Raw genomic sequence first — 13839 nt, forward strand, 5'->3', positions numbered from 1 at the left:
GCGCAAGCAAAAAATTGCACGCCGATACCGAGATCTTTTTGTTAAAAGAAGAATTTCAATAATAAAGAACAAAGATAGACAGAGGATACATGTAGGGCTGTAGAATGCATGCAGGGCTGAACCAAAAAGAACAAGGATAACGGTCTAGCGGTAGACAGCTGTCAAATGGTAGGTGTCAAATGGTAGGTGGCAGGGTCATCTTCAGTCAATTATAAGTAAATTATATAGTTTTACCTATTGGAGGTTAACACGTTGCAAAACTCTTGGGAAACATCTCGATATTTCTTGGAATTCGAACTGATGACTCTCCTGGTACACAGAGGGATCTTTGTTTAGTGCATAGAAGAAAACAGAAGAGCCAGAGACAATAGTGAGGATCAAAACCGTTGTGATGTTGAAACTAACGACAAGAGAAGAGGTTAGTAGTGGAGCGAAAAATTCCTCTCTGATTCCAACTATTGCCTTAAAGATGTACAAGAAGATTGCAATGAAGATACCGCTAATAAAAGCCGCAATGAGACAGTAGAATCCCAACGCCAAGCTAATAATGAAGTCATTGCAAAATGCTTGTAGCCCTCTATCCTTGAAGAACTTATAGGTGGCCTTAACCGATCTCATCATAGAGGAGCCGTAAAGTGCAACAAACGAGAACACATACAAGTTGAAATATCCAACACCTGTACTTGTTAATCTTAGGATCAAATCCCCAATTTGGCCAACATATCCTTGGTTTCTATCAATCAGTAAAACGGTCACGGCAATACATTGGAAAATCACAACACATAGCGATCCAAAACATAGAGAACCAAAGTTGTAAGTCATTGCCCTCTTAAACGAACCAGTGCCCTCATTTTTAGGCATTCCGTTGAAAGTTTGCTCAGTGTAGTACCATGTACCATATATACCGCCGATGGTAACGTGCATGACATTTCTCGCAACATCAACAATGTATAATCCTGCAAAGTTCAAAAATAGTAGCGTCAAGACAAAACCTGTACTAACCTGTGAGATCTTGTTGCCTTGATCGTCAAATCTAGGTGTACCATCACCATGGAACCCATATGCAATGTATGTACAACCATTAACTATGCTCAATAAACCGGTGAAAAATGAAGTGCTAATGTACCCGCCACCCGCAGCAAAGGCTGTAGCTGGATATTTCATAAGCACAGAAATGACAATGCTTAGTATATTACCAGCAAGAGTAATCAGCTGCTTGAATTTGATAATGATAGTAAACAAAATTGCAGTAACTATACCAAATAGAAATCCTTGAATATATTGTCTAATGAAAAAAGCTGCAACCGTAGCCAGCATGAAGAAACCAGTAATAAACTTAATTCCGGTTTCAACGAGCCTGATTGATTTCTTACCGGCAAGAAAAAATAGTTTCATCGTCACTGCTGTTGACAAGGCAATCGTAACAAGAATCAAGAAAATAGACTTCAAACTAAAGAACAATGAATTTGGAACAGTCTGGCTTGGTGGTATTTCATCTGCTAGTGTCTTCATATGCTTCACAATCAACGAGAAAGACTTAACTATAAACAAAACAAACACAATTAAAAAGAAAATCGCAAACTTTGTATCGTTCCATACTGGAGTCTCGGTGGTGAACCTATCTTCGTCAATTGCAAACGAGTCAACTTCATCATCACCGAGATTTCCGTCTTGGAAATCGAAGTCTGCCTCATAGGCTTGGGCACCAATATCGTTGTTCGGATCAGATGAAATAGGCTCCTTAGCTCCCAAAGGGTCACTCATTGTATTATCTTCTAACGACGCATTCATTGTATGGAAGGCAATTACCAAAAGTACCTGTTGTAAATAGACAACCGAACCTTTGCCTTCCGGTAATATTATTAGAGTTAATTTGAGACATCGCGACGTTGAGAGAAATGAGAATATATGAACTCAAACTGTCCAGAAAAAGCCGTCACGTATGAAAATTGACGTTGAGAGCTCTTCAACTTGTATAGAGCCTGGTTTTCCTTAAGGAAGAAGACCAATCATACACACACACACACACACACACATATATATATATATATATATAGACCACATAATATATGGTGATGACGTAGTATTTACAATGTGTAATGTGAGACAAGATGATAGCAATATTATCACCGGAAATACTAGCGAGTATTTTGATAAAAGCTAAACATGATTAGGGTACGATTAGCTAGGACAATGATAGTAGACGCCATGACAGTATCTGGAAACTTATATAAAGTGACGGATTTCGAGGCTATTTCAGGAGAAATATCCCGGACTTCCCACACGATATTTTGCCGATGCAGTTTTATGTAGTGTGATTGGTTGGTTCATCAACTGTATATTATATACAATAATTTCAGTTAGAGTAGCAACTACTAGTGAGTTTAGTGTACAAGGTGTTTTTGAATCAACTCAAACTCTTGCGGATGTAACCATTGCAAAGTTTCTCTATATTCTGTTAAACAAACAAGCATGAGATGAACATAGGCATTTACCAGCATTGAGACCATTCTTGTTATTTGCAGTGCAACCAATCCGCTCACAAGGACAATGGCAACCACCTCAGTATTATAGATCTCTTGTTGAGGTACTGCCACAGCAATGTAAAAGAATGCAAGTGTCGATGCGGCTATACCGGAATACACCACATAGAGTTGAAGAGTCACTTTGACAATACTTTCGCTGATTAAAGTACTGTACCCTTTTCTTATGTACAAGTTGTACATCTTATAAGACGAGGTTATATATCCTGTTGCGTGTAATACCATATATGCAAACGCATATTCATTAAAGTATTTCATTGTAAATTGTACAATTGACATCAATGTAGTAACCATAGTCCACACAATCTTTGAAAATGGATTCGATGTCAGCCTTCTTTTAGACTTTGATATCATCGAAAACTCCCTCACAATAGTCAAACCCCCCATAATCAAAGACCCCAAGCAAATTGAACCACTGCATCTACTCAACATATGACATATTGCAGTTGAAGTGTCAATTGAAGAGTTAAAGTACCATTTACAGCAAATTGTACCCACGGTAACTTTCACGGCGTTTTCAAAGATTTGTGCAAAATAGTAACCACAGAAAAGTAAAAAGGATACTTTTACATATTGGACATTGTGACCAGTTTCCATTTCAAGGGAAAGAACAGATAATGTAAAAACATAAAAATATACTACTACTCCAAGTGTGTTGAGTAGGATCATCACTGTATAAATTATCCAAATACTAGGATTTGACCTCATAAATCTAGAGCCAATTCTGATGAGTTGGGTACTGAAGGCCACTTTTGACCGTAAAATCCAACCTAAGAATATGCACAAAATCAACATAGCAATTGACAAATACATGGGCTTCAATTTTAAGTTCAGGTAGAAATAAATAGTCAAACTTAACGCCAATATGGTGCTACCAATGAATCCACCAATTATGAAAATCTTATAGAAGAACACCAATCCTAACAACTGTAGAAATCCAAGTAATATTGAGCAGCTAATAATTGCTGTTGCTAAAATAAACCCTTTGCTAATGGTGATACTGCCAAGGTTGAACTTAGTAACAAGAATACCCCAAAAAGTTGTTACTCCCTGTTGGTGAAACTGCGAAACGCACAGGAAGCTCTGAAGTGCAGCAACACAAAAACACAGCAAAACAACCACAAACACTAAAACAAATGGTAAATCTTGAAACCCATTCTTGTCTTGGTTATATTCCCATGGCATCTTCTGTTGCTCGTTGATTTGGGGGTACACTGTACTCCCTATTTCTTCACAGGGAGGACGACGACTCTCATAATATTGGATTTTTTCTAAAGGTGTCCCCTCCTGAGCAGCGTGTCGTGGTAGATCAGTTTCTCCTCCACTATCCTGTACAAAAATCATTTCTAGCAATGAGTTCTTGCTTATCGGTTTGCTATGTGGTGCAAACACTGAACCTGTAATTGAGCTCATGTTGACCTTTTGCTACACAATCTAGTAAAAGTGCTGTTTTGCAGCTGAGCCTCTAGCAGCAAGCAGCAAGCAGCAAACATCCGTACACCGCACGTGACTTATACTTTTTTTTATTTTTTTTTTTCTGATTTTGATTTTCCTGTAGATTTGGCTGCTTTCTAATTGAGATGCTTTACTATTGGGACCTGATACATTTTCTGATTGAAAGAGTAATACCCGGATATTCGATATCTCTTGGATACACATAACTCAATTCCTCTCTATCTGATTCTCTCTGTTTTTTCTGAAGAATTATTGTTCTAGCAAACGCATTGGAGGATTAGAATAGAAGTAACAATGCCCGAGAATGAAGCTATTTTCCGTAAGTATTCTACTGTCCTTGTTGAAGCAATCTTGATTTTGACAGCCGAATGTGATACTAACCTCCCCACCATTTGATTGCAGGCTCTGCGGAAATGTCAATGGTCCAACTCTATATTCCTACTGAAATCTCCCGGGAATCCATTTATTCTTTGGGAAAGTTAGGTAAAGTTGAATTTCGTGATTTAAATAAGAATGTCAACCAGTTCCAACGTTTATTTGTTGATGAAATCAGGAAATTGGATAACGTTGAAAGACAATACAGATACTTGATCAAAGTAATGGAGGAACATGGCATTAATCCAATTGAGAATTTGGCTGTTGATTACGAGGCAAACATTAAGAATCCCCTATCTACAGCACAACTGGAGGAAATTTGTTCTTCAGCTGAGCTATTTGAAAAAAGGGTTTCTGAACTATCCGATTCTGCAGACGATCTTATGAAGAAACAAGCTGACTTGAAGCAACATCAACAGGTTTTATTTGCCGCTGAAGAGTATTTCAATTCTGAAGATACCAGAAATCTAATTGACTTAAGCGAGGCTCCTTACTCACCACAAATGAGCGGCGAGACACTGGAAGGTGGGGTGTTTGCAGAGGTTGAATCGAACTTTATAACCGGTGTTATTCCTAGAGAAAAAGTTCCTATCTTGGAGAAGATTCTATGGAGAGTTTTGAGAGGTAACTTACTTTTTAAAACTACTGAAATTGAATCTAAAATGTATGATTCCAAGGCCAAGGAGTTTGTTGACAAGAACTCTTTTATTATTTTCTCTCATGGTGAATTGATACTATCGAGAATTCGCAAAATTTGTGAATCTTTGGATGCTGATTTATATTCTGTCAATGTTGACTCAAAACTCAGATTGAACCAACAGAAGCAAACCAATGATAAATTGACCGATATCACCAATGTTTTGGAAACTACAAATTTAACTTTACTCACTGAATTAAGAGTTTTATCAAGTGAGATTGATAACTGGGTCAAATGCATTAAGTTGGAGAAGTCTGTTTACACAACTATGAATAAATGCCACTATGACTTGGGTAGAAAATGTTTGATTTCCGAAGGTTGGGTTCCATCGGATGAAGTTGCCGTCGTACAAGAGACTCTCGAGGATTGTTCAACCAGATTTTCTGGTGATGCAGAATCTGTTTTCCCGATTGTTATGAACGTAGTAGCTACAACGAAGACACCACCAACTTACCACAGAACCAACAAGTTCACAGAAGCCTACCAAGCAATGTGTGACTCCTATGGTATTGCTACCTACCGTGAAGTCAATGCTGCTCTACCAACATCGGCAACGTTCCCATTTTTGTTTGCTGTTATGTTTGGTGATATGGGCCATGGGTTCATTATGTTTTTGTCTGCTTTAGTTTTAGTTTTGAACGAAAAGACAATCAGCAGAATGAAGAGAGATGAAATCTTTGATATGGCATACAGCGGACGCTATATTTTGTTAATGATGGGGTTTTTCTCAATGTACACTGGGTTCCTCTATAACGATATTTTTTCGATTTCAATGACTCTCTTCAAATCGGGTTGGGCATGGCCATCTAAATGGAAAGAAGGTGAATTGATTGAGGCGCACCAGGTGGGCACCTATATTGCTGGTCTTGATCCTGCATGGCATGGTGCTGAGAATGCACTATTGTTTTCGAATTCGTATAAGATGAAGCTATCCATTTTGCTTGGGTTCATTCACATGTCGTATTCGTATGTTTTCTCACTTGTTAATGCACTTCATTTCAAATCGCTCATTGACATTGTTGGTAATTTCATTCCAGGGTTTATTTTCATGCATGGCATTTTCGGCTATTTGACCATCTGTATTGTTTACAAATGGTGTATTGACTGGGTTGCAATTGAAAAACCGGCTCCAAGCTTGTTAAACATGTTGATCAATATGTTCTTGTCGCCAGGTAAAGTTGACGATGAGTTGTATCCAGGACAAGCAACCGTGCAAGTGTTTCTACTTCTAGCAGCCTTGGTTTGTGTTCCATGTTTGTTATTGATCAAACCATTATGGTTCAAGCATCAAGAGTCGAAGAAGAGGTACATTTCTCTGTCCAACACTGAGATTGACGAGGAAAATACAAGTGATGAAAACAACCTATTATCTAATGTTGACATTACAGAAGACGAGGAGCATGAGGAACATACCTTTGGTGATGTCATGATTCACCAGGTCATCCATACCATTGAGTTCTGCTTGAACTGTGTCTCCCATACGGCGTCCTATTTACGTTTGTGGGCGTTATCGCTAGCACATGCGCAGTTGTCGTCTGTTTTATGGTCCATGACCATTGGTGGCAGTTTCAAAATAACCGGGTTTGGCGGCTCCATCTTTATCTTTTTCATGTTTGGCATGTGGTTTGTGTTAACTGTTTGTATTTTGGTTGTTATGGAAGGTACGTCTGCGATGTTACATGCCTTGAGATTACATTGGGTCGAGTCCATGTCCAAATTCTTTGAAGGAGAAGGTACGCCATTTGAACCTTACTCCTTTTCGAGCATCTTGGCCGAAGACGCAGCCTAGGTGGTTCCTCTGCTCGTCAAGTGTGCAGATACAAATACAAATACAAATACAAATACAAATGCCTATACAGATATACATATTATATACAAACACATATACAGATGCAAACACATATACAGATGCAAACACATATTATATACACACATATACAGATGCAAACACATACAAGTAAGTATCACATACACACCACGCCCGCCTTTTTAATGGCGGAAATGCCGCACACACCCCCAAACCAGGAATGCCGCACATTGCCGGCCGTGCGGCGTTTGTTGGCTTCTTAGCGGTAAACAGTAGGACTATGGTGGACACCTCCTTCTAGCCCCCCTCCCTTGTTCACCGTGTGCCCATTAGATACGACTATTTTAACATACTTCTCGAGCATCTCCTACCTGGAGCTACACTTATCCCTCCCTTATACAACACGTCTCTCTCCCCTCCCCCTCCCCCTCCCATGTCCTCACCTCCCCGTCCCTCTCCGGCGTCGGACATTCTGCGTCCACTCACCGCCGGCACGCGATGCCGCACCCTTCTCTGGCCTCTTTTGACGTCTTGACAGACCCCTCGAATTGCGCGCTAAGAGTGTGACAGAAAACGGAATCGGACACAAACCATAGGCTGCCGAGCCCCCTGTGTCCTCTTGCACCATCTAGCAATATCTCTTAGCGGGTGCAACTAAGAGGTGTTTTTTTCCTCACCTTTTGTTTGCCAGTGCCTTAGCGGGTAGGTGTATGTTTCTACAATGTACCTCTTGGAGGAGGTTGGGCAAGTGTGTGTCTCCACATTGTCTGCATTCAAACAAATACTGCACGCAAACACATACTATACAGGTTGGCATTGCCAATAGTATCTTTTCTATCTAGTAGGTTCCAACGGGTCATCTACCCGGTAACCCGGAGAACCGCCTAATGCTGAGTATGTGTATGTTACAACGTGGCAAAAGCACAGCTGCTAGATAGGAAACACTTGCCATTTGCAGCATCCCGCTCGCTGTTTATTGATAGGACACTCTTAGAGGTAGTTGCTTTTTTTTTTTTCACTATCAGAGACACACTCCATTGTCTTTATCAGAGTTCTATCAAAGGCGGGGATCGTGCCTGTGTACACACTTTCAAACATTTTCACAATAAGACATCGTTGGTGTAACTACTTACCGGATCCATATATAAGACCTAGTATCTGCTCTTTGATCCTCCCTCCCTCACCCCTTTTCCTTCTCTGCGTATCTTTACTTTGTTCTCTTCTGGCCACTGTTTCTTCTCCCTATCCACCCTGTCCTTGTCTCTCTGTATATTGTACATCTGTTAGTCATCGTCAGCAACTATGGGATTTGAGGAATTCGCACACACAACGTCGCATAGACCACATCCTCTAAGGAGCATGTCTTCTAGATTCGACGATATCAAATCACAGGAAAACTCTCTAAGAAATATCGATGCCACTCATACTGCTGGTGATGTGGACTTATTGGCAGAAATTGGTTATAAACAGGAACTAAAGAGAACCTTCTCCACGTTCCAGGTTTTCGGTATTGCATACTCCATCATGGGACTACTACCATCCATTGCCTCCCTTACGGGCCTTGGTCTAAGCGCCGGACCAGCAGGTTTCCTTTGGGGGTGGTTTAGTTCGTGTGTCATGATTGTCTCTGTTGGTTTATCAATGGCAGAGCTGGCCTCGTCGATTCCAACATCGGGTGGTCTCTACTATTGGACTTACTATTATTCTCCAGAGAGATATAGAGTCATATCTTCTTACTTTATTGGCTTTTGTAATGCATTGGCTTTATGTGCGGGTTTGGTGTCCATTTGTTACGGTAACGCAGAAGAAATCATTGCAGCTGTTTATCTCTCACATGAAGGCTTTGAAATTAATAGGGGGAAAATCTATGGTGTCTTTGTTGGTTGCGTCATCACACAAGCATTTGCCACTTGTTTGTCCTCTAAACACATTGCTTGGCTTCAATCAACTTCTGCTATTTGTAATACCGGCTTGATTCTGTTGTTCTTTATTGCAGTTCCAATTGGCCAAAAGGTAAATAATGGTGGATTCAATGATGGTAAATTCATGTTTGGTAAAGTGGAGAATTTCAGCGATTGGCCAATAGGTTTCCAGTTTGTCCTATCGTTATTCCCTGCTATTTGGACTATTGGTGCATTTGATTCGTGTGTTCATATGTCCGAAGAGGCTAAGAATGCCTCTCATGGTGTTCCAATCGGTATTATCTCTTCAATTTCCTTTTGTTCAATGTTGGGATTCTTCATTATTATTGTTATCAACGCCTGTGTTAGTAAAGATTTGTTGGCTGTCATTAACACCGATAGTGGATTCCCATTAGCTCAACTAATTTCAGACTCAATGGGTAAGAGATGGGCTGTCGCATTTATGTCATTAATTTCCTTCTGCCAGTGGCTAATGGGTGCATCCATTTTAACTGCTCTATCTAGACAAATCTGGGCATTTGCTAGAGATGATGGCTTGCCATTCTCTTCATACATCAAGGTTGTCCACCCAACCTATAAAGTTCCGTTCAGAGCTGTCATCTTTGCTGCTTGCGTCTCCATTGCCCTAGGATGCTTGTGTCTTGCAGGTAGTACCGCTGCCAGTGCCCTCTTCTCCTTGACTATCTCAGGTAATTATACCGCTTGGTGTGTCCCTGTCTTTTTAAGATTGACTTTTGGTAAGTCGAGATTTAAACCAGGTCCTTTCTACTTGGGTCCAACGTTGTCTGTTTTGAACGGTTGGATCACAGTTTCCTGGGGGCTGTTTGTCTTTGTGGTTGCAATGATTCCAAGTACAAAAGTTGTTGACAAAACAAGCATGAACTATACTGTAGTGATTACTTTTGGTGTCTGGATTTTATCAATGATTTACTTTTTTGTTTACAGATACAAAGTGTATCACGGTCCAAAGTCTAACTTGTCACCAGAGGATGAAATCATTAGTGAACATGAGAGTATCAATGATGTTCATGTTCAACCTCTCCCAAAAAACCTAGAAAATTTTTCTGCTGCTTGATTAAACTTTAAATTTGTAAACTATTCAAACAAAGCTTCTTTGGACCCTCTTGGACTTGATTAACATTTGTGTAACTGTCTACGGTTATTTTATTCTAACTTTAATACAATTTAATTCTTCTTTTAAATACAGGTGGGGAAAAAAATAAGTAGTTGACGAGCCCCATTTCGCTTTGTAGTAAAATCCGCAGTGAGAGTCAAAAAAACATCAAGACTTCACTTCTTTTGAGAAACCAACAGATGGCACCAGGATAGTACTTTTCCATTGAAAAGCAATCTACAATGTCAGATATCATTGAACCCAAAAGCAGACTCCGCTCTATAGAAGATCTAGAGGCATTTCAAAGCTCGCAAACATATAATGACGTTTACACATACGTGGAAAGACTAGCCCTCTCAGTCCATGGACTTGAATTGACAGATCCTACATTACCAAAACCAAAGGAAATCCAATCACTCGTCTCTCTACTAGATAGTATTGACTCGATAATAGATTCTCACCCTGTCAAACAGGAAAGCAATAGCAGGTTTGGTAAAATCGAGTTTCATGATTTTTATGACGATTTACATAACACGTCAGTTGAACTGATATCCAAATTACCCTTCAATTTCTCTGAACAGCACACTACAGACTTAAGTGCCTATCTGAACAATTCTTTTGGTGATAGGCAAAGAATAGATTATGGTTCAGGTCATGAGTTGAATTTTCTTTGCTTTTTATTAGGTCTTGATAAATTGAAGTACTTCCCCGAATCCCATGAACTTGATAAATCTGTTGTCTTGATTATATTTGCTAAATATTTGAAAATAATGCGCCGTTTACAATTGTTATACTGGTTAGAACCAGCAGGATCCCATGGGGTTTGGGGTTTGGATGATTATCATTTTTTGCCATTCCTATTTGGTGCTGCTCAATTGTCTCCGATGAACAGACCGAGACCTTTAAGTATCCATAACGAAGACTACGTTGAGGAGTTTAAGGACAAATACTTTTATTTTGGTTGCGTAGATTTTATAAACAAGGTTAAAACAGGCGCACAGTCTCTAAGGTGGACGTCGCCAATGTTGGATGATATCAGTGGCGTTAAAGCATGGAAAAAAATCGAAGAAGGTATGTTCAAGATGTACAAAGCAGAAGTTTTGGGGAAGTTGGCCGTTGTTCAACATTTTATCTTCACTACCATACTACCTTGTCCTGAATTGAAGGAAAACGGTGAAGCTGATGATACCCATACTCATGACCACGATCACAATCATCATGGTCATTGCCACAGTCTAGACAATCCTCTAATCTCCACATGGGGCGATTGTTGTGGAATAAAAGTTCCTAGTGCGATTGCAGCCAAGGCGGCCCAACAGAATAAGCATAAAATACCGTTTGATTAAAACAGCGAGACATTGTTACAATGTTTATCATCCTTATCATTACAAATACATATTTACATAAATCACCAACCGAACCTTAATTGCGCAGCACTGAAAACAGGTGGTTTCCATTGTAATTTCTTCGGATCTAATTTGTGTTTCTTTTTCTTTTTTAGCTTCTCATGAGCTTGTTGCACTTGATCAGTTATACAAATAATGTGCTGTCCTTTATAATATCGAAGCATGTTCATAGTTTGTAGTGTATGTAAGATATCCGTGGTTGTCATTGCAGTTTGCTGTGATATTTCTTCAACTGATATTTCGGATGGTTTTTGATCTATTAGTAATGCAGCAATTGTTTCTGCCCAAAATGCACGATAAGATAGTAAACCCAAGTCGGATAAGGGTTTCTCTGGGGATCCCACTTTCCCTTCCTTTTTGGATAACTCATAGGAAAATTGTATGAGTAATTTACCATAACCGTGTCTTTGATATTGTGGTAATGTTAAGATACAAGCAACATTGTAACCATCAGCAGATTCTTTTTCTTTGGAGAAATAGCCAACCAGATGGTGGCCATATTCATCTCTTCTTGTCATACAATAAAACAGAAATGGGTCGACATCATAATACAAAGTCTTATGGTCCAAAAATAATTTCGATAGTAAACAAAGGTTTCTACACCACGTTCTCTGATTTCGTCCATCAATTTCAAAAAATGAAACATAGTCATCACGATATATTTCATTACCCGGTGGATGTTGTAATGTACACTTTGATCTGAACCTTTCAAATTGCTTCTTTGACGCAAAGTAGTTTAACGAAAAGTCACATATGTATAACTGCTCCTCCTCTGTGAACTCTTGTGGGTATGGAGAAAAATACCATGGCTCAACTTCGTGATTTCCTATGATGACTTTGGTAAAGTTTCTGATTTTAGCCAATGCATGCACGTTATTCTGTGTCATCGAGCCACTTGTTCTCAATTTCTTAATCTCCTCTTCACGTGTTAACTCTTCGCCTTCTTTGACCAAACCTTGGACATTTAAGTTGTCTAGATCCATTTCATCATCTTCTAACTTATTCTCAGACTGAACACTCAATTTCTTGTCAACATCTGGAGTCCCACTTTTTTCTTTCTGATTGGATGATGAACTCCTCTTTTTTTGTTTCTTTGTGTCCTTCTTTTGTGACGGTTCCTTGGGTAAAAGTAACGGTCTATGAAAGTCGATAACTTCCTCACCGATCCATTCATCCAACCTTTTGTTGAACTCGACATAATGCACGTAATATTTAGGTTTGCCCTTCTTCAACTGAAACGCTAAAATGTCTGCCAATCTGTAGGTATCATCCTTGAGCACGAAAACCTTCGATCCAGGTGTTATTTGCTTTGCTTTGAAAAGAGGGGTTTTCGCACGCTCCGGCGGGACTAAACTAGCTGCATCTAGCGTATCCAATGTTTGTTCGGTGTCAGAAGTCATCAGTTGGGTCAAATGTAACTGCAACTAGGTCCTTTTGGCGTTGTTTCTGTAGTTTTGTCTCTTAAATGGTGGAAGAATTTTAGTGTTTTGCAAGACAAGGAGTTCCAAAAAATTGGAAAAAACAAAAAAAAACATGTCAGAAAGAGATCAAAAGTAAGATAGGGGGTTAATTCAAATTTGTGAACGTTTCTGCTGTAAATCCAGTTTTTTCCCCAGCCAACTAAAAGTCCAATACGAGTTTGATGGGCTGTGTCGAGTAGGTATTTACTACTCTAATACAACTGTTGAACTTGTACAAAGAAAGTTTCAATATGATAAAATAAAAAGAGGGAACAAGTTTTGGAATAAATGATGCCAATACAAGTACTACCACTCCCAACTTTGAGGAAATTGACACTACCATAGGGGAGAAGTACTTGTATTCCATGATGGCAATGAAAGGACGATGTGATGGACTTATGTTAATTAGACAGCCACGTTGCTCACATATCTCTGGTACGATTGATGTAAAGTAGCACTGTATTTGGGTTGTTTGATCAAGGCTCAGATACATTATAGATATTCATCCCCCCCTTATTTCACATTTCCATCTTACCACAAAAAAAAATCCTTCTGTCAGGGACAAAAAGACGACACGAGATAGCATCACAGTCAGCAGTGGAACGAATTAAAGGACTTAAGCATTCAACATTTAAGCTGTTGATGAAGTTGCTAAAGTTTCGTTAGAAAATAAAACACGGTTTACTTTAGAAGAATCCATCGGCGTTTACCTATACTACCACATGAATATGTGAGAATCATTGTAAGATAGAATTGAGACTATGATACATTATATGGAAGCGGGTTAAAAGGTCATCCTAATGAGAGGTTTTAAAAATAAGCAAAGGTTCAAAAGTAGAGATTATTTTATCGTGGTTTGAATCCAATATAAGGTTCATTATCAGAAAAATCATCAACAAGGAAGAGCTTGGCTATTTTTCTATTATTGCTCCGAGGTGAAGTGCGCTTTCCACAGAAGTGGCAGTTAGGTTCAATGATATAGACAATAGAGCTGATCTGTGAAGGCGTTTTAGAGAAGGCGACACATGGTGTGGCTACATATGCAGAGTGTAAGTAATGA

At 39.3% G+C, this 13839-nt stretch overlaps 6 protein-coding genes across 6 annotated transcripts; 3 read left to right on the forward strand and 3 right to left on the reverse strand.

The window, feature by feature from the left end:
• Positions 1-234: 234 nt before the first annotated feature.
• C5L36_0E04670 (uncharacterized protein) lies at positions 235-1791 on the reverse strand (the record flags this gene model as incomplete). Its single annotated transcript, XM_029468030.1, has 1 exon — positions 235-1791. The coding sequence occupies one exon, from the start codon at positions 1789-1791 to the stop codon at positions 235-237; it is 1557 nt and encodes a 518-aa protein (XP_029323890.1).
• A 593-nt stretch (positions 1792-2384) lies between these two features.
• On the reverse strand, positions 2385-3956 carry C5L36_0E04680 (uncharacterized protein; the record flags this gene model as incomplete). The annotated part of the gene is made up of 1 exon (XM_029468031.1): positions 2385-3956. The coding sequence occupies one exon, from the start codon at positions 3954-3956 to the stop codon at positions 2385-2387; it is 1572 nt and encodes a 523-aa protein (XP_029323891.1).
• A 336-nt stretch (positions 3957-4292) lies between these two features.
• C5L36_0E04690 (uncharacterized protein) lies at positions 4293-6859 on the forward strand (the record flags this gene model as incomplete). The annotated part of the gene is made up of 2 exons (XM_029468032.1): positions 4293-4317; positions 4401-6859. The coding sequence occupies 2 exons, from the start codon at positions 4293-4295 to the stop codon at positions 6857-6859; spliced, it is 2484 nt and encodes an 827-aa protein (XP_029323892.1).
• A 1320-nt stretch (positions 6860-8179) lies between these two features.
• Positions 8180-9874, forward strand: C5L36_0E04700 (uncharacterized protein; the record flags this gene model as incomplete). Its single annotated transcript, XM_029468033.1, has 1 exon — positions 8180-9874. The coding sequence occupies one exon, from the start codon at positions 8180-8182 to the stop codon at positions 9872-9874; it is 1695 nt and encodes a 564-aa protein (XP_029323893.1).
• A 281-nt stretch (positions 9875-10155) lies between these two features.
• Positions 10156-11259, forward strand: C5L36_0E04710 (uncharacterized protein; the record flags this gene model as incomplete). The annotated part of the gene is made up of 1 exon (XM_029468034.1): positions 10156-11259. The coding sequence occupies one exon, from the start codon at positions 10156-10158 to the stop codon at positions 11257-11259; it is 1104 nt and encodes a 367-aa protein (XP_029323894.1).
• Positions 11260-11321: 62 nt separating this feature from the next.
• On the reverse strand, positions 11322-12719 carry C5L36_0E04720 (uncharacterized protein; the record flags this gene model as incomplete). Its single annotated transcript, XM_029468035.1, has 1 exon — positions 11322-12719. One exon carries the CDS (start codon positions 12717-12719, stop codon positions 11322-11324), a length of 1398 nt encoding a protein of 465 aa, XP_029323895.1.
• Between the last annotated feature and the right edge of the window lie 1120 nt (positions 12720-13839).

Source organism: Pichia kudriavzevii, chromosome 5, assembly GCF_003054445.1.
Source record: "Pichia kudriavzevii chromosome 5, complete sequence".
Classification (NCBI taxonomy): domain Eukaryota; kingdom Fungi; phylum Ascomycota; class Pichiomycetes; order Pichiales; family Pichiaceae; genus Pichia; species Pichia kudriavzevii.